Source organism: Chrysoperla carnea, chromosome 4 (genome assembly GCF_905475395.1).
Source record: "Chrysoperla carnea chromosome 4, inChrCarn1.1, whole genome shotgun sequence".
Taxonomy (NCBI): domain Eukaryota; kingdom Metazoa; phylum Arthropoda; class Insecta; order Neuroptera; family Chrysopidae; genus Chrysoperla; species Chrysoperla carnea.
This window is the reverse complement of record NC_058340.1, coordinates 70,017,174-70,039,245: the sequence shown is the minus strand read 5'-3', so window position 1 is coordinate 70,039,245 and position 22,072 is coordinate 70,017,174. Positions and strand designations below refer to the sequence as shown.

At 30.9% G+C, this 22,072-nt stretch overlaps 4 protein-coding genes across 5 annotated transcripts; 3 read left to right on the top strand and 1 right to left on the bottom strand.

Moving 5' to 3' along the window:
• Window positions 1-1,369: 1,369 nt before the first annotated feature.
• Window positions 1,370-4,351, top strand: LOC123299330 (AH receptor-interacting protein). The gene is made up of 6 exons (XM_044881696.1): window positions 1,370-1,518; window positions 2,214-2,396; window positions 2,734-2,899; window positions 3,363-3,549; window positions 3,609-3,751; window positions 4,049-4,351. Exons 1-6 carry the CDS (start codon window positions 1,432-1,434, stop codon window positions 4,246-4,248), a joined length of 966 nt encoding a protein of 321 aa, XP_044737631.1. The 5' UTR covers window positions 1,370-1,431; the 3' UTR covers window positions 4,249-4,351.
• Window positions 4,352-5,549: 1,198 nt separating this feature from the next.
• LOC123299294 (DNA ligase 1) lies at window positions 5,550-10,198 on the bottom strand. The gene is made up of 13 exons (XM_044881649.1): window positions 10,090-10,198; window positions 9,947-10,006; window positions 9,675-9,752; window positions 9,438-9,610; window positions 8,517-8,804; window positions 8,271-8,457; window positions 8,040-8,212; window positions 7,751-7,974; window positions 7,161-7,429; window positions 6,897-7,098; window positions 6,106-6,765; window positions 5,798-5,995; window positions 5,550-5,727 (listed from the first exon to the last, which is right to left on the bottom strand). Exons 1-13 carry the CDS (start codon window positions 10,107-10,109, stop codon window positions 5,551-5,553), a joined length of 2,709 nt encoding a protein of 902 aa, XP_044737584.1. The 5' UTR covers window positions 10,110-10,198; the 3' UTR covers window position 5,550.
• Window positions 10,199-12,064: 1,866 nt separating this feature from the next.
• LOC123298901 (zinc finger protein 665-like) lies at window positions 12,065-15,916 on the top strand. The gene is made up of 4 exons (XM_044880999.1): window positions 12,065-12,092; window positions 12,153-12,617; window positions 13,319-15,030; window positions 15,875-15,916. Exons 1-4 carry the CDS (start codon window positions 12,065-12,067, stop codon window positions 15,914-15,916), a joined length of 2,247 nt encoding a protein of 748 aa, XP_044736934.1.
• Window positions 15,917-16,428: 512 nt separating this feature from the next.
• LOC123299337 (phosphoserine phosphatase) lies at window positions 16,429-21,302 on the top strand. 2 transcript variants are annotated; one of them, XM_044881711.1, is made up of 6 exons: window positions 16,429-16,604; window positions 19,468-19,634; window positions 20,064-20,198; window positions 20,268-20,413; window positions 20,700-20,861; window positions 21,191-21,302. In XM_044881711.1, the coding sequence occupies exons 1-6, from the start codon at window positions 16,458-16,460 to the stop codon at window positions 21,286-21,288; spliced, it is 855 nt and encodes a 284-aa protein (XP_044737646.1). In that variant the 5' UTR covers window positions 16,429-16,457; the 3' UTR covers window positions 21,289-21,302. The 2 variants fall into 2 exon arrangements, with proteins under 2 accessions (XP_044737646.1, XP_044737647.1); XM_044881712.1 differs by lacking the exon at window positions 16,429-16,604 and adding an exon at window positions 17,652-17,677.
• The last annotated feature ends 770 nt before the right edge of the window (window positions 21,303-22,072 follow it).

Sequence of the window (22,072 nt, the reverse complement as noted above, 5' to 3'; positions counted from 1 at the left end):
GGGCTAACTAAAACGCTTTCTTGTGGTTCCAAATCACTTTCATCTTTAATAATAAGTTCTGTATGTAATTGTTTTTCAAGTTTAATATTTTCATAGTTGATTGCAGTTGAATTTTTATGAATGTGTTCAGTTTTCATGTCATTGCTATTCTCTGGTATTTCATATTTAATTCGTACACGTTCCATTGTAACACTTTTTTCCAGAAATTCACTCTTTAAACTATATTTTATTGCGACGCTGTGTAAAACTGTTTTTATTTGATTACATAAAATATGTTCGCGATTCCAAAATATCTTGATACTGGATAGCACTGTAATGGCGTGAAGATAGATCTTAGATCATTTATTATTAGATATGCCAAACGTGTACCAAGCATTGAGATAATACAGTTAGAGAACACCAGGGGTCTGCTAGCCTGTAAGTCGATGCGATATTCGAAGCGAGAGAGAAAACTGTCATTGAGTTCATCTGTGTCCTTGTCATAATCATATATACATATAGTACAGTAGGTTAGGTTAGGTTAGAGTGGCTGTCCTGGGGTAGGACACACTTAGACCATAAGGTCCGTTGTGATACCGTTAATGGGTTGGCCCATCCCCGGCCACTACTCCATGAACTATTTGGGGCTGTTTAAGAACAGCAGGAGGGCTTTGACATCGACTGACTTTAGGTCGGAGAGGTCGTCAAAGAGAGGCTGGCTCAAGTAAGTCCATCTCCTCATGACAAGAGTTGGGCAGTGACAGAGAAGGTGAGACATTGTCTCCTCTTCGTCATCACTGTGACAGCTCCTGCAGTAGTCGTGATACACTGCCAGGCCTAAACGTTTTGGCACTGGATATAGCTGTTAATTTATCATTACCATTTGTTTTATTATGTATGTATATCTCGAGATATCGACTTTCTCGAGATATCGACTATATTAATAAAATTTTTTGCCACTCATTTTTACAATTTGGCGCTGGGCATGATTCTATATTTTTCAGCTAGGTGGAACCCTAATTTGACGCTCAAAGTTATGTCTTATGAGATGATCTTTTCATCGTGTGTTTTTTCAGCATTTGGGTATTCAAGTTGTATTAATTCAAGATCAAGAGTAATTCCATCAAAGAAATTGAACAAGAACTTTGTTTAACTTCTTTGATAATATAAACACACCTTTATTCCCATATGCTCGCGGCTTTACTATTTCGTGTGACATTTAACATTGTTGGTAAAACTGAAAATTTGACATATTAAAAATAAATTTGGAAAATTAATTTTTCATTTAGAAAATTTACTATTTTTATAATGTTGCGAATACAAATCTAAATATTATTTGTATCAATCAAATCAATAAAATGCATTTAATCTTAAAAATAACCCTATATCTATCATAAAAAATTTGCTCAATAAAAATAAAAGTGGAAGTCATTCGGCTTGTAAATTATAATCATGAGTTCTAAAAGTAAAAATGATTTAATTGTTAAAAAAATTATTCACTTAGGTACAAAAAATGTGGATTTTGAATTTGGCACGAAAGTACGTATATAAATTTGATAGAAAATTGCCTATTTCTATATTATCTGGGGAAATATGGAACGATATAATTTCCACAAACTAAACATACGGTCAAAATCAGTTATAACGTCAATGTAAGGACTGATTAATATTGGTCGTTAAATCCGATCGATACCATTTATCTCTCTTGAATCGTAGTTATCTTCCAAAAAAAAGCTAGATTAAAACATGCAACTTTTCTATTAGCGTGAAGATTTTCTAAGGATCAGTGAATCAACTCAATCACAAGGTTAACGAAAAACCCGAAGACCCGTGCTAACCCAACCCTATTAACGGCATGGTCAACCCGTGTATCAGAAAATTATAATTTTTCATCAGTTTTTTACCAGACGTTCTAGAAACTTTTTAAAGAAAAGTTGCTAAATTTCTACTCCAAATTATTTTTACGCGAGACTTAGGCTAAACACACGATAGTGTTCGAGTAGCCTTTTCGTAAAAACTTTCTTTCTAAACAGGCTGGCACGCCGACACTTTACCCCTATCAGTTGTGTAGTTATGGTATCACAATTTATTCAATTCGTTGCTATTTTAGACAGTATTTATATTTGGATTCAATCAGGGCTTTGCCACTTCGTCGTTATAAATGATTTCGACTGTACTTTGATCAATAAAATAGTTTTAATAACTGAATTAAATAAAAATTATTAAAACTTCAGGTCACATTTCATTTTCAAACGAGACTCTGTAATGATGATCGTACATTAATAGATGATTCTCGTGCACTTGGGGACAAACCAATGGAACTTGTTATCGGTAAAAAATTTAAATTAGAAGTATGGGAAGCGATTGTACAAAAAATGGCTTTAAATGAAGTTGCACAATTTACTGTTGATAAAAGTGTAAGAAATTTTATCTTATTCACAGGTCTAGATTCTCGAAAGGCCAGGCTCGAAATTTGCATAGCCGTAGACTTCTTTTTCAGATGGCCTGGAAAATTTTTAAATGCACAACAGGCTAAAAATTTAAGACCAGTATGTTTTCAATTTTTGTTCAATTAGATTCCATTGAAGAGAAGTCTTCGCCTATGAAAATTTTCAAAAAGAAAAAAAAATGGTTAAATATGTTCTTGATAATAGCTTTCAAAATTTCCAACCACACTGAAACGACTTTTCACATACTTGCCTGGCCTTTTATACCTAGTAATTTTATATGCTTAAAAATTATATATGCTTTTAGTTAGTTAGTCAATATCCGTTTGTATCGAAAGTGTTACGAAATGCTGTAAAACCAAATGAAAAACATCGGGCCCATTGTTGTGTTGCCACACTACAAAATGAAGGCGTTGGATACGATGATTTAAATAATTTACTTAAAAAACCATGTGATTTAGAATTTACTATTGGTAGGTAATCTCATAGCTCAAAATGTTTATTTATTTTTTATATTGAGCATGCGTCCGCCAACAGATACTATACCTAATTAGTCCATTTTCGGTTGTCTGTCCGTCTGTCAGCCAACACGATAACTCAAAAACGAAAAAAGATATCAAGCTGAAATTTTTACAGCGTACTCAGGACGTAAAAAGTGAGGTCAAGTTCGCAAAAGTTTAAATGTAAAAAATCTTCCTTATCAAAAAATAAACAAATTTTGTTTGAAACATTTTTCGTAAACATCACTGTTTACCCGTGAGAGCGCAAATAAGGCGTAAGTTGTATAGTATGTATGGGGATATCAGTTACGTATGTGTGACATGTATCTATGTATAATGTGATAGAGTAATCAACAATGTCTATGCATGGTATTTCAACAATTAATTCAGTCAATTGTTTGTTTTCACTTGTCTATATTAATTTTTCTCTTTTTAGAATTACTAAAAGTTGAATCACCCAATGATTATAAAAAAGAATTATGGCAATTATCAGACGATGAAAAATTAAAAATGATACCGGTTATTCGGGAACGTGGAAATATTGAATTTCATGAAAAAAATTATGCGGCTGCAGCTGAAACGTACGGTGAAGCAATTGGTTTATTAGAACAATTAATGTTAAAGTAAGGAAACGTTACTGAAAATTTTCTTTACAATTTCCTATTCTCTTTTTTTTTTATAGAGAAAAACCACACGATGATGAATGGAATGAATTAAATAAAATGAAAATTCCATTATTGTTAAATTATTCACAATGTAAATTAAATTTATCTGATTTTTATCCGGTTATTGAACATTGTACAACAGTTTTACAAAGTGAACCAGGTAAACGAAAGTTCTGGCTTTTGAGTAGCGGAGCTGTGTTAGAAGAAATGGTCATGCAAGTTTCTTAGTGGACTTTATATACGTTATCTATAACTCTATTCGATTTTTTTTCAAAAGGCAGGACACTTAAAGCATTCTATGAATGGGGAAATTTTGGTAAAATATTGGTATCTGTTTCCTCCCAGTGTAATTGTAAAATTTATAAAACACTTTTCTCCAAACATAGCTCCAGTATTATAGAAAATACAATTGATTAGAAATAATCGACTCATGAAAGTATTTTATTCGATTTTATAGATAATATTAAAGCATTGTTTCGAAGAGGACGAGCTCATGTTGGTGCATGGAATCCAGAAAAAGCAAAAGAAGATTTTCGTAAAGTAATTGGATTAGATCCAACACTTATACCTGCTGTACAAAAAGAAATGAAAGTTTTAACTGATACGATGAAATTACGTGATGAACAGGATAAGAAAAATTTGAGAAAATTATTTTAAGGGTTTGTTTGAAAAATTTTTTTAGCAATTCTTGTAAAAAGTAATCATCACCGAAATTCGAATAATTTATGAATGTTCTAAAATTAAATGTTTATACTGTTAATTTTGTCTGTAACTACAATTTCCTGTTCGACCAGTCCTCAAATGCACCCGATTGTTGTACTTTTTGGGTCAAAATTACCTTTTATACTGAGGTATCCTTTTGAATAAAATTTTTTGGATCGATTTTAGCCCGTATCTCAAAAACTATTCGACCAGTCATCAAATGCACCCGATTTTTGTTCTTTTTAGGTCAAAATTACCTTATCTACTGAGTTTTATCGAAATTGGAGATAAAAAAATTTCTCGATTTTTTGCAATTTTTTTAAGGTACCCTTTTGAAAAAATCGAGAAAATCGGAAAAAAAATTTTTGTTTGGGAATTTGGTGAAACTCGATGGAAGGAGTAATTTTGACCCAGAAAGTACAAAAATCCGGTTAATTCAACGATTGGATGCAGAGTTTAAGAGATATCGCAATATTTGGATCGATTTTGGTCCGTATCTCAAAAACTAGTCGACCAGCTATCAAATGCACCCGATTTTTGTACTTTTTGGGTCAAAATTACCTTATCTACTGAGTTTTGTCGAAATCGGAGATAGAAAAAAATTTTTCGATTTTTTGCAATTTTTTAAGGGGTACCCTTTGAAAAAATCGAGAAAATCAGAAAAAAAATTTTTGTTTGGGAATTTGATGAAACTCGGTGGAAGGGATAATTTTGACCCAAAAAGTACAAAAATCCGGTTAATTTAACGATTGGATGCAGAGTTTCAGAGATATCGCAATATTTGGATCGATTTTAGTTCGTATCACAAAAACTATTCGACCAGTCATCAAATGCACCCGATTTTTGCATTTTTTGGGTCAAAATTACCTTATATACTGAGTTTTATCGAAATCGGAGATAAACAAAATTTTTCGATTTTTTGCAATTTTTTTAAGGTACACCCCTGTGAAAAAATCGAGAAAATCGCAAAAAAACATTTTGCTTTGGAATTGAGTGAAACTCAGTGGAAGGGGTAATTTTGACCCAAAAAGTATAAAAATCAGGTTAATTTAATGTTTGGACTAATAGAAAGTTACGTGTCACACCTTCGGGTGGCCGATTTTCTCAAAGAAGGTACAATGGATCCTTTAGTCTAGGGTGGTAGGAACCGATTTTGCGGCATTCACATGCTGAGAATTTCAAAGGATGAAAGAAATACATAATTTTATTATCGTACAATTTTTATTAACGACTTAAAAAACAATAATTTTCGAAAATTTAATAAAATTCGTCCTCAATATTTGTAATTTGATTGCCCTGTTGATTTTTAATTTGATCTTGATTTGAGTACATATCTGCAATTTGTCGTGAACTAGTTGCATCTTCTGGTGATTTATCATCACGAATATGCATAAATCGTGGGAATCGTAAAGAAATACCTTTTTCTGGATCAACCTAGATTCAAAAAATAAAAATTATCATTATAAACTTTTTCTCACAAAAATTAAAAATTATTTTTGCTTACAATTCCCAGTGCTGCTCTGTGTACAGGCGATAACGATAAATCAGCACATTTTATTTCCCATACTTGGACGGCATCAAACCAATGATCTGGTTCATGTGATGTGTCGTATCGATAGTACGATTTTGGTTTTGGTATAATATGTTCTTTAAGGAATTCGGTGTGTTTTTGTAAATCTTCATCACTGAAACCTGTACCCAGCTGAAATTCGGAATGAAGTTTTACGCCATTAAAAAATCTTTGAAAGAATTGGGAAATTTTACAGATCTCCTGACAGACACGATCTGTAACCTCAAAGAAAATTTACCTACCTTGCATATACTTTGAAATTCTTCGTTATCTCGATCGTAACATGCCATCAAGAAACCACCATAAGTTCCAGTACGTTTTCCTTTACCCAAATAACCACCAATCACTACTACATCGATTGTATCTCCAACACCTTCTAAATAATCCTTCTTCAATTTTAACCAATTTCGTGAACGTTTTGCTATTTCATACGTAGCATCCGTTGTTAAAGTTTTCACCATAAGCCCTTCACAATTGCCTTTAACACTCTCCTCTAAGAAATCTTGTACTTCTTCCATGGTCGTTGTATCCATTGACGTAGCAAAATGCCAATCGCCTTCTTTCTCCATAAAATGTTCACGTAATAAATTTCTACGCTCTAAAAATGGTTCACGTACTAATGGTGCGCCATTTAAGTACAACAAATCGAACATAAACACGCAAACTTTTACTTTAATATCAGCTTCGTTTGCATCTTTACGTTTACGTGTACTTAACACTTGGAAGGGTAAAATTTGTTTTTTCTCATCATCCCAAGCAACCGCCTCACAATCAAGGATACATGATTTTACGGTATCTTTTTTACATAATGGTATTCGAGAGATAATATCTGGATATTTTGTGGTGTTGTTCTCTTGATTTCGACTGAATATCGATACTTTACCATCTTCTGAAATATGGATCTAAAAAAAAGATTTTAAAATTTTCGAATATTGTGTGTTAAAAATTAATCATCGTCTACTTTAATTCTGCATCTGACAAGGACGGTTATTTTCTCGTGATTGGAGAACGCAATATTAAATTTGTAACTTACTTGAGCTCTTTCGCCATCGTATTTCCATTCGCATGTAAATTTAATATTATCAAAACGGGTCAAAACTTCTTGAACACCTTTTGTAGGATTGGCTAACATAGGTTTGAGCGGTACACCTGGAGTTAATTTACAATGATTTGGTAAATCAAGTACGCCATGTTTGAGAATCACTGGTATAATCATATCATAATTTGGACATTCACTGGAAAAATTATTCAAATTGATATTTTTTGCTACGTCTTAACCTCCTTAACCTCTACTTACCAATAAGTCGTTTTAAGAATGGAAGCAATCTTATCGTAATGTTGCTTAAATGCATCCTCAGACATTTTCTTTGCTACATTAATCTCTTCTGGTGGATAATCTTGGCAGGGTGGTGTTGTTGAAAATGCTAAAGCTAACGCTTGTAACAATGATTGTTCGGCAAGACCAATACGTAATTTTCCACCTAACGAACGTATCAAAAATCTGGCTTCAGAATGTCGACATGCAACAAACATCGATTGAATTTTATCGACTTTCTTTCCCATAGACTTGAAACAGAAAAAGAATTATGAACTCTTACAAATCCTCTCGTTTCCATTTGTTTATATTTGAAAAGTGGACACCCTCCAAAAGACACTTTATCTAGGTCAATTTTAAGCGAATGTAAAGGTGCAAGAAGACACGATGTTTCGATAAAAAAAGGAGAATGCAAGCTGGATGTTTAAACTTCCAAAAAGCACTTGCTTGACAATAACTCAATATACATAGAATTTTCGAAGGCGCTGTTGATCCTCCAAATAACTTAAATTTATGGCTAAAAATTAAACGCCGGTGTAACCTGAGTTGGGAAAAAATGTGAAACTACTTACAGCATGGCCAGTCATTTGTGCAATATCTTTTAGTTTATCAAAAACAACTTTAACGGTAAGTTTAGCTGGTTGAAACATCATTCGTTGATTACTTCGTGATTGTTCGGCAACAATTCCAAGATCACCAGTTGATTGAGCATCGGATTTAATTTGTGCAACAGTTCTGCCAGTTGTTTGTGCAATTGCTTTCATTAATGTCGTTTCAGCAATTCCTAATTCCAAACCTATTTAAAACAATCATTGATTTTATAAAGCCATTTTTCAGCAACTTTTTATTCAAATAATTTACCTTCGTAGGCAGGAGCTAATTTATTTAGACATAAATATACTGATGGTAATAAATCATCTGGAGTTAATACGAGAACTGATCGAAAATAATTACTTAAATATTGAATCATTTTTAAACGGGCTGATATATTTTCAATTTCTTCCCAGGTTCGAGCTAATGCAATGTATGGGACTCTAAAAAAAGTAAATGCTAGAGAATTCTGGAAAAATTGATAAATTTATTAAAAGGTACCTTTCGCCACGTTTCCAAATAGCACTTTCGATTGGATGATATTTAACTAATGTTGGATTATACTCGATTTCATTTTTCGAAACTGGATTCAGTGATAAGTTCTTAACTCCAGTTTTAGAATTATCTGTTGGTTTTGTTTCATCACTTTTATTGGCTTCAACTTTTGGAGACTTTGATTTTTTTGGTGCTGAAAACGAAGTAAATTCTGAAAACGTTCTATAGCAAATTTCACTTTTAATAAATTACCAAAGAAGCTATTAAATTTTTTCTCTGGTGTTTTTTTCGGTGAATCACTATTTTCTTCTTCGGTTTTTACAACACCATTAGCTTTCTTTTCTTGTTTCGGTGAATCATTTTCCTCTATTTTAACCGTACCATTAGTTTTCTTTTCGGGTGTTTTGAGTAGTCTTTCATCAATTTCATTATCACTGGTGTTTGCATTTTCTTTGGAATTATTTTGGGCATCATTTTCACTCTCCGAACTAGATGAAATTAACCGATTTCTTCTTTTTATCTTCGATGGTTTAATATCTTCTATTTATAAACAAAACATTTTATCAACAAGATTATTTATAAAACTTATTTTGTTATTAAATGACTAGCTGACCCGAGAACTTCGTACTGGCTAACAGTCAATGAATGTCGTGTTCGCTGGGCAATTTCAACCTTAAAAACAAAGACTATCGCAATATAGCTTTCACTTTTCTCCCCTTTTGTTAACAATTTCATGGGTTTTTGGTACGAAACTCTAATTTTTTAGAACATAAATTAAAACCCATGTTATTTGCTGACAATGTAACATTCTATTGATAATTGGTAAGTAATCTGGTGGACTAAATTTGAACTACTGAAACGGGCCTACTCCCTGTTTTAATTAGTACGAATTATGATCACCAGTTGGCGAGGTTGTAACTCTCAGCTTTCAAATGGTGAAATAATTTTTTAATAGGATAAGAAACTTTCACCCCTTTTCCCGCCCCTTATTGAGATTTAGGCAGAAAGCACGCTGTATTTTTCGTCCTTTTTCGTTTTTTCTCGATTGAGTAGAAATTTTCCGTTTTACCCTAGCGTGTATGTGCTCTAGCCTACACAGATATACCGTATCGTGTATGCTCGGCCTTAGATTCAGAACGTTAAAAATTTGTTAGTAAGATATATAAAGCTAACCTGTAACATCTTCATTTTTAGTACGCTTTTCAGGCGAATTTTTACTATCTTCGGATATTTTATGTTGTTTTTCAGGCGATTTTTTGTTATCTTCGAATAGTTTTTGCTGCTTCAGAGGTGATTTTTTATTATCTTCGGATAATCTTTGCTGTTTTTTACTCGGTTTTACACTTCTAAAAATTAATATCACTTTAATATTTAATACCTCTAAATAAATTGGAAATTTCGAATACTTACTTTTTATTCGAATTATCTTCATCTGATTCACTTTTTTTCTTCCGTTTCTTTGATACATTTTCTTCGGTCTTTTTCACACTTAAAAATGATGAATGCAAATGAAAATACTTAAAATTATTATTATTTAATTTATTAATATTATTTAATTTATTATGAAAATTATTATTAAACAAACGATTACGACTACATACTAATCTTACAATACCCGATATATTGTTAAATTTAGATAAATTTATTATTTTAAGCATAATTATTAATTTTTATTTTCATACCCATTTTCGTTATTACTATTTTCAGTAGATTTTTTCGACGAAAGACTTGTAAAAAACGATCTAGAATGGAAAAACATAAATTTTTATAATTTTCCCTCCAAAATATTTCAAGAAATATGCATGATTATTTTTTAAAAACCTACGTAATACTTTTCTGAGCCATAATTATCTTTGAAAAAACAAAATTTAAAATGGATATCAAACAAAAACTTAAAAAACAAATTAAAAGTGTTTTTTTTATTTAAACTCCAGATGTAAATAATAAATTTTTGTAATCTTAAGGTTTATTTTTTATTTACATCTTTAACAGAAGGAGTCTTTGTCTCACAGACGTATTTTAAATATAGACCAAAAAGCATATATCTGTCTATTTTATTGAACTAGCTAAACGTATAACTTTGTAATGGCTCGCGAATGGTATCATATAAAATAGATCCATGTTATTATGCGCTGTGAAAATATTCAATTCATTTTTTATTTTAAATTTATGACAAATACAACAAAACCCATCTTTATTAATTTTTAAATCAAACCAACGACGATGACATACATTACATACTTCAAAATTCAAATTCTTTTGAGCAATCTCAAAAGGATGATCACCCATTAATGATAGATTACGATCACGTTCTTTACGACCAGTCAACGTACGACGTCGCGTCGTGGCATTTTATTGCTAAAATAACAATTAATTCATAAATAACTTTAAAATTATAATAACTATAATTAAAATTTTTTCATTACTTGTATTAATATCACTTAATTTTTTTAGTTATTCTACTGTAGAACTACAAAAATTAATTGTTTATATTTTGTTATCACGTTTCTTGTATTTTTCATTATGACTGTTTTAATACTTGAAAGAATCTACAGATGTCCACTCAATTAATATTAATATTAAATGTAGCCAAATATATATTAGTATTAGATGTAGCTCACAGATGGTGCCACTGTCTCTGCATATATATAGATATAAACATACATGTAATAAATAAAAAATATTGTTGTTTTTTCTTATTTGTATAATTTTTTCTAAAAATAATGATTAATAACACATCTAGACATAAATATGGAACTACAACATTTCATTTCATGTCTAAATCTTTTGTATTTTTTATAAAGTTTACCACCAAAAAGTTGCATTTTAATCTAGTAGATCAATCTACTTTGAGACGTGGTTCTCAATCTGTTGACAATTCCAGTAGTGTATTTTCAAAGATTTCCATGCAATCATAATGTACCACAGCGAAGCGTGGCAGGGTACAGCTAGTCTTATTTATTTCCGAACTTTACAAGGTTTTATTTCTAACAGTTGGCAGCTTTGTAGTTTGCAATGTCAAATGTAGACAGAAGTAATTTACAGGCACGGACGTATATATAGATGGACAAGTAATACCATTATAAAAAATGCATACCGTATGTAAGCTGACATGTTGTGACTAAATTTCATTGGCTGTCTTGAAATCCAATCATATTGTATGATTTTAATGTGGGAAGTTTTAAATATAAATTATTTACATTTGAAATTGTATGTACTATACACTAAAAAGTGAAATAAAGGAAACAAAAAAAATGATACTAAGAAACAAATTTAATTGATCTAACTTTTTATTAATTATAAAATTGGAACATTTTTATTAATTTAAATGGAAAAATAATGAATTTGGGCGAAACACAAAATTAAAAAACTAATTATTTGACGTATATTTAAAAAAATATTAAAAGCGTCAACAGCTATTTGGTTAGGATATCCGTAAACAAACAAGGTATTAGATAAACTGTACAAACCAGTACAAACTATGAACCAATCAGATAATAATAAATTCATAATACCAACTTAAAATTCTTATGTTACCACCTAATAAAATCCAAACATATCTAAATTTGACCTTGAAAGGTACATCGTGGCGACTTACATACAGTTTGCATTTTTGTATAAAACGCCTACTTATATTACTTGTCCATCTATATATACGTCCGTGTTTACAGGTCTATGACCTATATATTCGAACGTAGCTGTAATTTTTACGAAAAGTCATAATAAAAAAATTATTAAATTATTAATTTAATAGCGTGATTAATTAATAAATCTGTGTGAATTAAACATAAAATATTAAAATGTCAAGTTATACATTTCATGGTATAAGTAATTTATTATTCAAAGATGAAAACATTAAAAATGATACAGAATTTACGATTAAAAAAGAAATATCAGAAGAAAAACCTGTAAAACCAAAACCATTTTCATGTGATGTTTGTGATAGAACTTTTACACAATTTGTTCATTTAGTTTCTCATAAACGTATTCATACGGGTGAAAAGAGTTTTCTATGTGATTTTTGTGGTAAAGCATTTCGATATAAAAACAATTTAGTTGAACATAAACGAATTCATACTGGAGAAAAACCGTATGCGTGTGATGTGTGTACAAAAGCATTTACGACCAACAGTGATTTAGTTAAACATAAACGAAAACATACCGGAGAGAAACCGTTTACTTGTGATGTTTGTGGAAAATCGTATACGCAAAAAGCTAGTTTAGCGAAACATCAACGGATTGTTCATACGGGTGAAAGACCTTATTATTGTAACATATGTGAGAAATCGTTTACAACTCAATATATTTTAGCGAAACATCAAAAATTGCATACTGGCGAACAACCTGTTCCGGGTAAGTAATCTTTTTTTTTTTTTGTAATTTATTAGAGAAGAAAATTTATTAAAGTTTCAGGCGAGCACAGTCGAAAGGTCTAGCTGTGCTTAGGTTAGGTTAGAGTGGCTGTCCTGGGGTGGTACACACTTAGACCATAGGGTCCGTTGTGATACCGTAAATGGGTTAGCCCATCCCCGGCCACTACTCCATGAACCATTTGGAGCTGTTTAAGAACAGCAGGAGGGCTTTGACGTCGACTGACTTTAGGTCGGAGAGGTCGTCAAAGAGAGGCTGGCTCAAGTAAGTCCATCTCCTCATGACAAGAACTGGGCAGTGACAGAGAAAATGAGACATTGTCTCCTCCTCGTCATCACTGTGACAGCTCCTGCAGTAGTCGTGATACACTGCCAGTCCTAAGCGTTCAGCATGCTTGCCGCCCAGCCAGTGTCCTGTGATAGCCGCAACAAGTTTGCGAACAGAGGCCCTTGGAAGTGATATGAGAACTTCGGAACGCCTACGATTGTACTCAGATCATATCTGTCTTGTAGTACCACAAGTACGTTCTCCCCTCCATCTAAGATTGGCCTTTTTCAGAATATCCTCGTTCAGGAGTAACTTGCATAACTGTGCTTATACACAGTTTGGCCTGTCGCATACCTTGTGCAAAGTCCCAGTAATCAAGATTGAAGGTTATAATAAATGAATTATTCCTGTTTCAGGTGTTCGTGATAAAACAGTGTCCAACCAGAGAGAACATTCAACCTTAGCCAATTTACTTGGAAATCAACTAATTCAAAATTTCCCATACAATTATGATAAAACCTTTCCCCAAAATCATCATTTAGTTGAAAATAGACAAATTGCGACTGGAATAAACCCATTTTCATATTTTAGTGGTGTTAGCACTAGTACAGAACGAACCGATACGTCGCATCCAGCCATACCTGAAATAATTTCACCGCCTGAAAATTCCCGTCCCTCAATCACGACCACTATTCATTCTGTCGAAAGTGTACGAAGTGAAAATGTCGAAAGTATACGAAATGATAATCAAATTGATCCAGAATCCTTGATCAAGAATGAAAATATTAAAGTTGAACAACAAGAAAATTCATTTTCATATGATGTTGACGATAGTAATAGTTGTGGAGGGGGTATGGACGATGCAGATCCACCAAGTCCATTAACGGAACCCATAAAAACTGAACAAAAATTAGAAATCGATTTAGTCGTTAAAGATGAAACTATTAAGACTGAAGAAACTACCGACGAAGGTTTAGTGAAAGATGATCTACCTGAAACAGAAATTAAAGAGGAAGAAAAACCATTTTCATGTGATGTATGTGGAAAAGGTTTTCTAAAAAATCGAAATTTACGTCGACATAAACGACTTATCCATAACAAGGGAAAAACATTTCCTTGTGATGAGTGCGATAAAGTTTTTAAGCATAAACGGGATTTAGTAATACACGAACTAGATCATAGTGGAGAAGCCGGTTATCCGTGTAACGAATGCGATATGACCTTTACAAATACGAAAAATCTACGCAGACATCAAAAACTACATAATAGATTCAATTTTGCCTGTGATGTTTGCGATCAAGTTTTTACATTCCATAAGGATTTAGCAGAACATAAAAAAATTCATTCGACCGGCGATAAACCATTTGCATGCGATATGTGTGATAAGAAATTTAGTCGGAAAAGTCTGTTTACCGAACATAAACGAATGCACACGGGAGAAAAGCCGTTCGCATGTAAACTTTGTGATAAATCATTTACCAGTAACAGAGCTTTAACCGCCCATCACGGAACCCATACTGGTAGAAAGCCGCATTTATGTGCACTTTGTGGTAAAGCATTCGCGAAAAATCTCGACTTACAAAGGCATCAACGTATCCATACTGGAGAACGACCGTTTACTTGCGATGTTTGTGGTAAAACATTTATAAATCGATGTAATCTAGTCGAACATCGACGAATTCATTCGGGTGAAAAACCATTTACATGTGAAATATGTGCGAAATCATTCACGCAACGTATGAACTTATATCGACATCAAGTAACGCATACGAAAGAGAAACGTTTTACATGTAGTCTTTGTGCGAAAAATTTTGGCTATAAATCCAGTTTGGTTGAACATGAAAGAATTGTTCATAATGGAGAAAAGAATTTCGCGTGTACTGTTTGTGATAAGAAATTTGGCCAGAAATCCAGTGTATTGGAACATGAACGAGTTATTCATAATGGAGAAAAACGTCATACCTGTGATGTTTGTAATAAGAAATTTGGGTATAAATTTAATTTGGTTGAGCATAAAAAAAGAATGCATACACGAGAACCCCAAGTTTATGGATGTGATGTTTGTTTCAAACAGTTTCGCAGAGCTAATCATTTGGTTAATCATAAGAAAACACATAGCGAAAAACCAGTAATAAAAGTTATTAAAAAGAAATATGTAAATTTACCTTTCCTAAATAAATATTAAATTTTTATTTTCTGTATATTTGTTATTTTTCTAATCGTTCCGCGCAGAACTAAAATTAGAGCTGCCTCGCGAAAAAATTCATTATATTAATAAGATTGGCAAAGTCATGTTTTTTATTCAATGTGTCGCATTTAAGATGAAGACATCCTCATATTTTACAGAATGATGTTTATAATGTATTATTGAGCTAAAAAAATTACTGTTTTGGCATCAAGAATACTTGAAGAGATATTTATTTATCTATATCGATTTGATGAGACTTTTCTTTTAAATTAGTTGTTTGTAAACAGTATGAAGTTAAACTGAGCACATCCTCCTCACTTTCGACTTGATTTTTTCCACATTTAAGCACATGACCTGCTTTCAAAAGTCTTTCACCTTCAGTAATATTACGATTACTCGGTTTTGTTTGTCCTCAACAACAAATTTCATTAATATTAATCATTCTCTTCTTGAAAAATAGTACAAAGAGTATGTATTGCTATGTTATTTTTAAAATTTGTCACTTTATGTCAGCCATGTTTTTTTAGCCCCGCCCATATGTCAGATCCCAATTGAAGTAATTGATCGAGCAAACGTTAGGGGCGCTAAATTGAAATTTAATCTACTGTACCGACAGCAAATAATTTTGTGCTCACGATGTCAAAATAACTGTTTATACCCTCTTAAATGGTCATTAAAGTGTCTCTTATAGGTTGCTTGCTTTATTAAAAATAAACAAAAAGACCGGACTTGATCTGCCAAGTCTTAATGTTTACTAAAGGCTTTCCTGTGCGAAAAAATTTAGTGCGATTATCTATCAGCATTAGCTAGTAAAATCAGTATTTAGACAAGCGAGAAGGCCAAAAAATAAAAATAAATTTTACGACAAGTCATCCGATCATTAGCTCGGCATTTATATTTCATTACATATAAGCCTGTTGTCATTAGCTGAAGTTTCAAAATGGCCACTATTTTATCGCATATGTAACAGTTTTTATTTTATGAATGCGGCCATTAATAATAAAATTTAAATCTAGTAGACATGCGTTAAAAAATTATTACGAGTAATAATAAAATAATAAATTGATACAAATTTTACCTAAAAAAAATTTTGTAGTTGATTACCTTGAAATTCAATTTGCATTGTCAGTGTGACAGATAAAATAATTAACTTAACTATTTAATTAAGCTATAATTTATTTTAAATAAGTATATAAAATATATTTTAAGTACTTACAACAAAGAAATTCGATATGTATTCCGAAAATTAGGTTACAAAAATAAATTTTAGAAATTTTGTGTGTAAACAAAAACGATTTGAAAATATAACTTAATATATCGAAATGTTGAAGAAAAAAAATTAACATAATGTCGAAGGTAATCAATCAATGAGTATTAAAACGATTTTGTATAATCTTCGTTTTAAAAAAGAGTCAGATCATTTTCAAAACTGGATGGATCTGTTCTTTAGAATAATTAATAGAATATATCAAATTATATTCAATGGACTATCTGGACATAGTTTATTAATTCAAGTTAGTATTGATTCTTTTAAATTTTAATTATTTTAAGTTGTCTTAGTTTTAACGCTTTGTATCAAAAATAAAAAGAAAATTTTTAAGACTCAAATGGCCACACAAACGCATTTCTTGATTTGATTTGAGCGAGAAATATTAACTTTAGACAGCATATTTTAAGTAATTAATAATACTATTTAGTCTTATTTGGTCTCCCACTGCGATTTACCCTAATAAAAAAGCCCGATTCATTAATAAAATAAGTGAAAACAAACAATTGACTGAGTTGGTTGTTAAAACACCCTGTATGGAAAGTGTTGAATACCAGTGCTTGCATTATTTTTAATAAATTAGAAAAGTTTAAATAAGCAACGGCACTCGCAACCAACACAATTATGGAGGCCATTCGGTCGCTTTTGCTTTTGGTATTTTCTTGATTTTTTTTTTCCGTTTTCGAGAATGTTTCACAAAACCACTAGTTGAAGCTACCTACAAATTTTCAACTCCCTCCCTATCTTTTACAGTTTTGGAGAAAATAGACACCATAATTTTGTTATAATTTGCACCCTCACGGGTAAACGGTGATCTTTACGAAAAAAGGTTTCAAACAAAAGTTGTTTATTTTTTTATAAGGAACATTTAAACTTTTGTTCTATCTCTAATGCTTTACAAGATGGCCAGGGACATTGCTCTTACATTGTGCCTCACTATGTATCCATCTTTAGGTAGGCCAAAATGTTATTTGGTTTAAGGTTTTAGATTTTTTAAATTGTAGAAACTATAATGTATTTAAATGCATTTCGATAAAAAATGGCGACCCACAAAAGGAACCGCCTCTTATTAATAGTTATTGCGATTAACATTTGTTTTAATTTTGCATCCTTGAACTTGCTATTTATGTTTTATTTATGGAGGGTAGAGACAAGGAGAATAATCGCTGCATTTATAGTGTCCACCGAAAAGCAGAAAATTGGTGGCGCTGCTGTAGCAAAAGTGTAATGTTTAAAATAAAGTAATAAGAGTTAGATAAAGATCTAAACAAGTTGTTAAAGAAGAATAGAGAAGTTAACATCAAACATAATATAATAAGAGTAAGATAAATATCTAATTAAGTTGTTAGAGAAGGATAGAGAAGTTCACATCAAACAACTTTTGCTACACAAGCGCCATTCTGGTCAATTTTAGAACTGTTATTTTCTGTTTACACCTGGACATTTTTACTTTAACCACTATTTAAGATTGTCCTCCTTACTTCTATTCTCCATAGTTTTATTGAAAAGTCGTGATGTATTTATCAGTAATTTATTCACTTTTATGGACATTCTGAATGACTCTGTACATATTATACATATATAATAAAATGACAAAATAATGAAATAGTTCTTATGTTAGTAATAGAATTGAATTTGACTTCGAGGGAATTGCGTATGAGTAGTTTTGGGATATCTTACGATTAACGGCCTTAAAAGTTCCTGAAAAGGTATTCTTATGTTAGTTATGAATAGTTACTGTGAGAGTTAGTGATATTATTATTCGAATTCTGAATTTTTGAGGAATTATAGTTCTGAAATAATGTCTTAAGGCTTAGGTTTAAAAAGTTGCTGAAAAGGTCTTAAATAATATTTACGACACATAAGGCCTAGTTTTATAAGTCTCAGACACGAGTTGAATTGAAACGTTCGCTTACGTCTTCATATTAAGGACATTTTCAATTTGAAGAGTTTGCGCATTGGGTATTTTTCAAATTTTTTATATAGCGCTTTTGAAACAATATTATTTTATATATTTAATTGCCTTTCTTAAGCCTTTAAAAAACTTATTTTATCTATTATAGTTTCCAAATTATTAGATAATAAAAATATTTTTATAACTCAGATATGAAAACTAACCTATATAAATTATATAGTTAGGTTATGTGTACTTGAAAAATTTATAGTCATTTTATTACAAACATGAATTTATATAGACATTTCAATAAATGATATATAAAAAATAGTAGTTGTTTATTACCGATTTAAAGATAATCAGTTAATTATTATAGTTTTATTAGCGTGACGAATATTTCTGATATATGCAAATGAACAACACACATATTACATAACACTTATCTTATCACAGGCAATAGTCCAGTCAAAAATTACTATTCATTTTGAAACTTTTACTTAATTTTTCTTGATTTGTAAATTGGTATAATTCGTTGCTGTTTTTCAAATATAAAATCAACATTTGCTAATTAACACTTAGTAGATTTTTTCGTTCGCCTTTTTGTGTCCAGGCAAAGTGAACAAATATGCGAAAATATTGAAGAGATTACAATGTTAGAATCGAAAAAAGGCGATTATTTGTTAAAAATTGGGGAAAAAATATATTGGAAGATTTATACCAAATAGGTATATTATAAAGACATAAAATGGCGGATCATAATACTCCTCAATTTATCCAGGCAATTGGCTGCTTTCTTAAAAATCAAGATAATCCGATCCTTATATATTATTTCTCCAGGATATTTTTTTTCTGTCCATACCTTATCTTCCGTATTCCTTTCTCAAATTCTTCAAATTTTGGAACACCTCTCACTGCAGAAAAATAGGCGATGCTCAGTCTATGTACTTAAAGGTCTGACTGCTCCTAATATGAATAAATCCCAAACTTTTAAAATGTTAAGCATATTTTTCGTTTCGTTAAATTAAATTTTTAAGTAGGTATTGTTTGACTGGCTTATAATTTTGTAAAACAACCTCTGTAACCTTTTATTTATTTTTTTCTAAATGAATTTGTTTTGTATTTAAAAAATAAAAATCATATCTAAAATATTTAATTTTCAAAACAATTTAATCGATTGATTTAATTAAAGTGTTATATTTATTTGTTTCAAATCAAGAATACTTCAAATCATTCTATAATCGATAACATGTATTATACGGAAACACAAACTACTTGGAAGAATGCAGATGCTGTATGCTTTGACGTGGATTCAACCTTGATCCAAGAAGAAGGTATTGATGAACTTGCCAAATTTTGTATGAAAGGCGAAGAAGTTGCTAATTTGTAAGTAACTTAACATGCAATTTTAAGTTCGATTTATTAATGACGAGTAGCGGTGCGATGTTAAAAAAATATGCATGCAAACAAAGAGAGATACAGGGTGTTTTCTTTTTTAAGTTGATATATGCTTAAAATTCGATAAATAAATTTGATCGAGGCAAATGTTTCAAACGAAAAATGTTAATTTCAAAGGCACACATCTTATACCGGCAGCGAATTCAATCTCAAGTTTTCAGGTTCAATTAAAAACTCATTCTGATTCATAACTGACAAAAATAATATGAAAGTTTTAAATTAGAAAGTTCTTCTTTATAAATACGTGAATATTTTATGTTTGAAACATTTTTTTGTAAACCGAATAGTTGAGACAGAAATTGATAACAAAAATCTAGCTTTTTTTATTGTTTAAACGATTTTAATCCAATTTTTTAGGACTAAAAAGGCAATGGGCGGTTCAATGACGTTTGAGGAATCATTACGCTTACGTTTAAATATAATCAAACCAAATTTGGGACAAATTAGAGATTTTATTCGAATGCAACCACCAAAATTAACACCTGGTGTTAAGTAAGTAAGTTTAGGATATTTAAGTTAATGATTTTTTTTATAATAACGAATGTTTGATGTATTTTTTAGGCAACTTATTCAAACTCTACAAAGTCGACAAATACCAATTTATTTAATTTCTGGTGGATTTCGTTCGATAATTGTTCCAATTGCTAGTCAATTAAATATACCTTTGGAAAATATATTTGCGAATCGATTAAAATTCTATTATAATGGTAAATATTAAATTTTAAACATAGAAAACATATTTAAAAACAATTCTAGAAGAATGAGTAAGTCTAAAATCTAAGTAAAATTTATGAATTAGCCAATTGGCAGAAAATATTTACACCAGGGGTATTTCCTCCACAAGAAATTGGCTTGTTTATCTGACTTTTATAGGTCCAACGATTTCTGAACCATGTTTGCCTATTGCGTTAAATTTTTGCTTTTTTATTGCCTCAATTGTATTTTATTTTTCTGGTAATGTTTATTCAATCTTGAAATGATTTTTTTTTGTAGGAGAATATGCTGGATTTGATGAAAATGAGCCAACATCGAAAAGTGGTGGAAAATCTCAAGTAATACAATATTTAAAAGAAAAATTTGGATATAAAAATTTGGTAATGATTGGAGATGGTGCAACAGATTTAGAAGCGTGTCCACCAGCTGATGCATTTATTGGTAATTTATTCTATGGCCTTATTAACAATCCTGACGTCTCAAGGGTCCGAATTGCGACCTGGCTATCTGAGAAGATACTCATGCTCAGCATGGCGAAGACATATTTGTTGAAAAACCCTCGCATATTGACCAAGAAGAATCGATTCCTTTAATCGCGTTTTAATTGAATTATTGCAGGAACAAATGTGGTCCCTTTCTCAACGATTGAGAGAGCCTCTATTAAGAGGAGTACATTTTATTTATTCTTACTCTTACTTCACAGAACTTTTATTACTCCACTTTTAACATTTATTTTTCTTTAAATATTTACTTTTTATATTTTTTTGAAGGTTACGGTGGAAATGTCATCCGTGAAAAGGTAAAATCAAATGCAAAATGGTTTGTAACAGATTTTCAGGAATTAAATCAAGTGCTTAAACATGAATAAAGCATTCCAATATACATTTTTTCTTTAATAAAAAAAAAAAAGAGGAGCCATAAAAAGTATACGATATGATTTTACTGTTCCTGCCCTGATGGAAAAAATATTTGAAGAAAGTCTTAATAAGTCTTACAACCCTCTGAAAAAGTCTTAGGAACTCTGAATTTTTCAACGTTTTTGGACTGTCTAATTCAGCCCACCCAATATTATAGCAAAATTCGTCAATCTCTCTTGGGTTCATGATTGATCTAAACATTTCCGCTATACGAATTAAATTGCCCATTCCTTGCACCTTCGGGGTCCTGCCTGGTATACAAATTTTTTTGGTTCACTTTCCCCCTTCCTCCTATGTATATTAATTTTGTTTTTTTTAAACAGTTACCAAATATTAAATATATATTTTTTATAATAATTTACTATACTGAGAAATATTCGTAAAAATTAAAGTGTTCAAAACAATTTTTTTATTATTGTTGCTGTTTCATCAGAACTCATCAAATATTTATAATTATTATCAAATGTTATGTAATATAAATTGAAAATAAATTTTATGCAAATGTATGGATTTTTAAAAAAATTGTGTTAGGAACTGTGTAGTAATAATGTTGACCCCAAAAAATTCCAAAAATCATATATTTTTGACGATTTAAAGCACGAGTAGTTATCTTTGTTTTTCTTTTCAAGTCGGTTTTCTTTTTCTTAAAAGTTTTTTTTTATGTTGTGATTTTTAGTGAACTTGAAGTGCACTAACTAATTTATCACTAAAAAAAGAATCATCGAAATCGGTTTG

What these genes read in the sequence shown, in the direction of transcription:
- LOC123299330 (XM_044881696.1), top strand. Translation starts at nt 1,432, where the DNA reads ATGAGTTCTAAAAGTAAAAATGATTTAATTGTTAAAAAAATTATTCAC. An exon ending in ATTTTGAATTTGGCACGAAA is followed by an intron (nt 1,519 to 2,213) that starts GTACGTATATAA and finishes TTAAAACTTCAG; the next exon opens with GTCACATTTCATTTTCAAAC. An exon ending in TTAGAACAATTAATGTTAAA is followed by an intron (nt 3,550 to 3,608) that starts GTAAGGAAACGT and finishes TTTTTTTTATAG; the next exon opens with AGAAAAACCACACGATGATG.
- LOC123299294 (XM_044881649.1), bottom strand. Translation starts at nt 10,109, where the DNA reads ATGGCTCAGAAAAGTATTAC. An exon ending in ATTAGCTCCTGCCTACGAAG is followed by an intron (nt 7,975 to 8,039) that starts GTAAATTATTTG and finishes TGTTTTAAATAG; the next exon opens with GTTTGGAATTAGGAATTGCT. An exon ending in ACAGAGCAGCACTGGGAATT is followed by an intron (nt 5,728 to 5,797) that starts GTAAGCAAAAAT and finishes TTTTGAATCTAG; the next exon opens with GTTGATCCAGAAAAAGGTAT.
- LOC123298901 (XM_044880999.1), top strand. Translation starts at nt 12,065, where the DNA reads ATGTCAAGTTATACATTTCATGGTATAA. An exon ending in TTATACATTTCATGGTATAA is followed by an intron (nt 12,093 to 12,152) that starts GTAATTTATTAT and finishes CGATTAAAAAAG; the next exon opens with AAATATCAGAAGAAAAACCT. An exon ending in AAACACATAGCGAAAAACCA is followed by an intron (nt 15,031 to 15,874) that starts GTAATAAAAGTT and finishes GAAAAAATTTAG; the next exon opens with TGCGATTATCTATCAGCATT.
- LOC123299337 (XM_044881711.1), top strand. Translation starts at nt 16,458, where the DNA reads ATGAGTATTAAAACGATTTTGTATAATCTTCGTTTTAAAAAAGAGTCA. An exon ending in GACATAGTTTATTAATTCAA is followed by an intron (nt 16,605 to 19,467) that starts GTTAGTATTGAT and finishes TTTCAAATCAAG; the next exon opens with AATACTTCAAATCATTCTAT. An exon ending in ATTAAAATTCTATTATAATG is followed by an intron (nt 20,414 to 20,699) that starts GTAAATATTAAA and finishes TTTTTTTTGTAG; the next exon opens with GAGAATATGCTGGATTTGAT.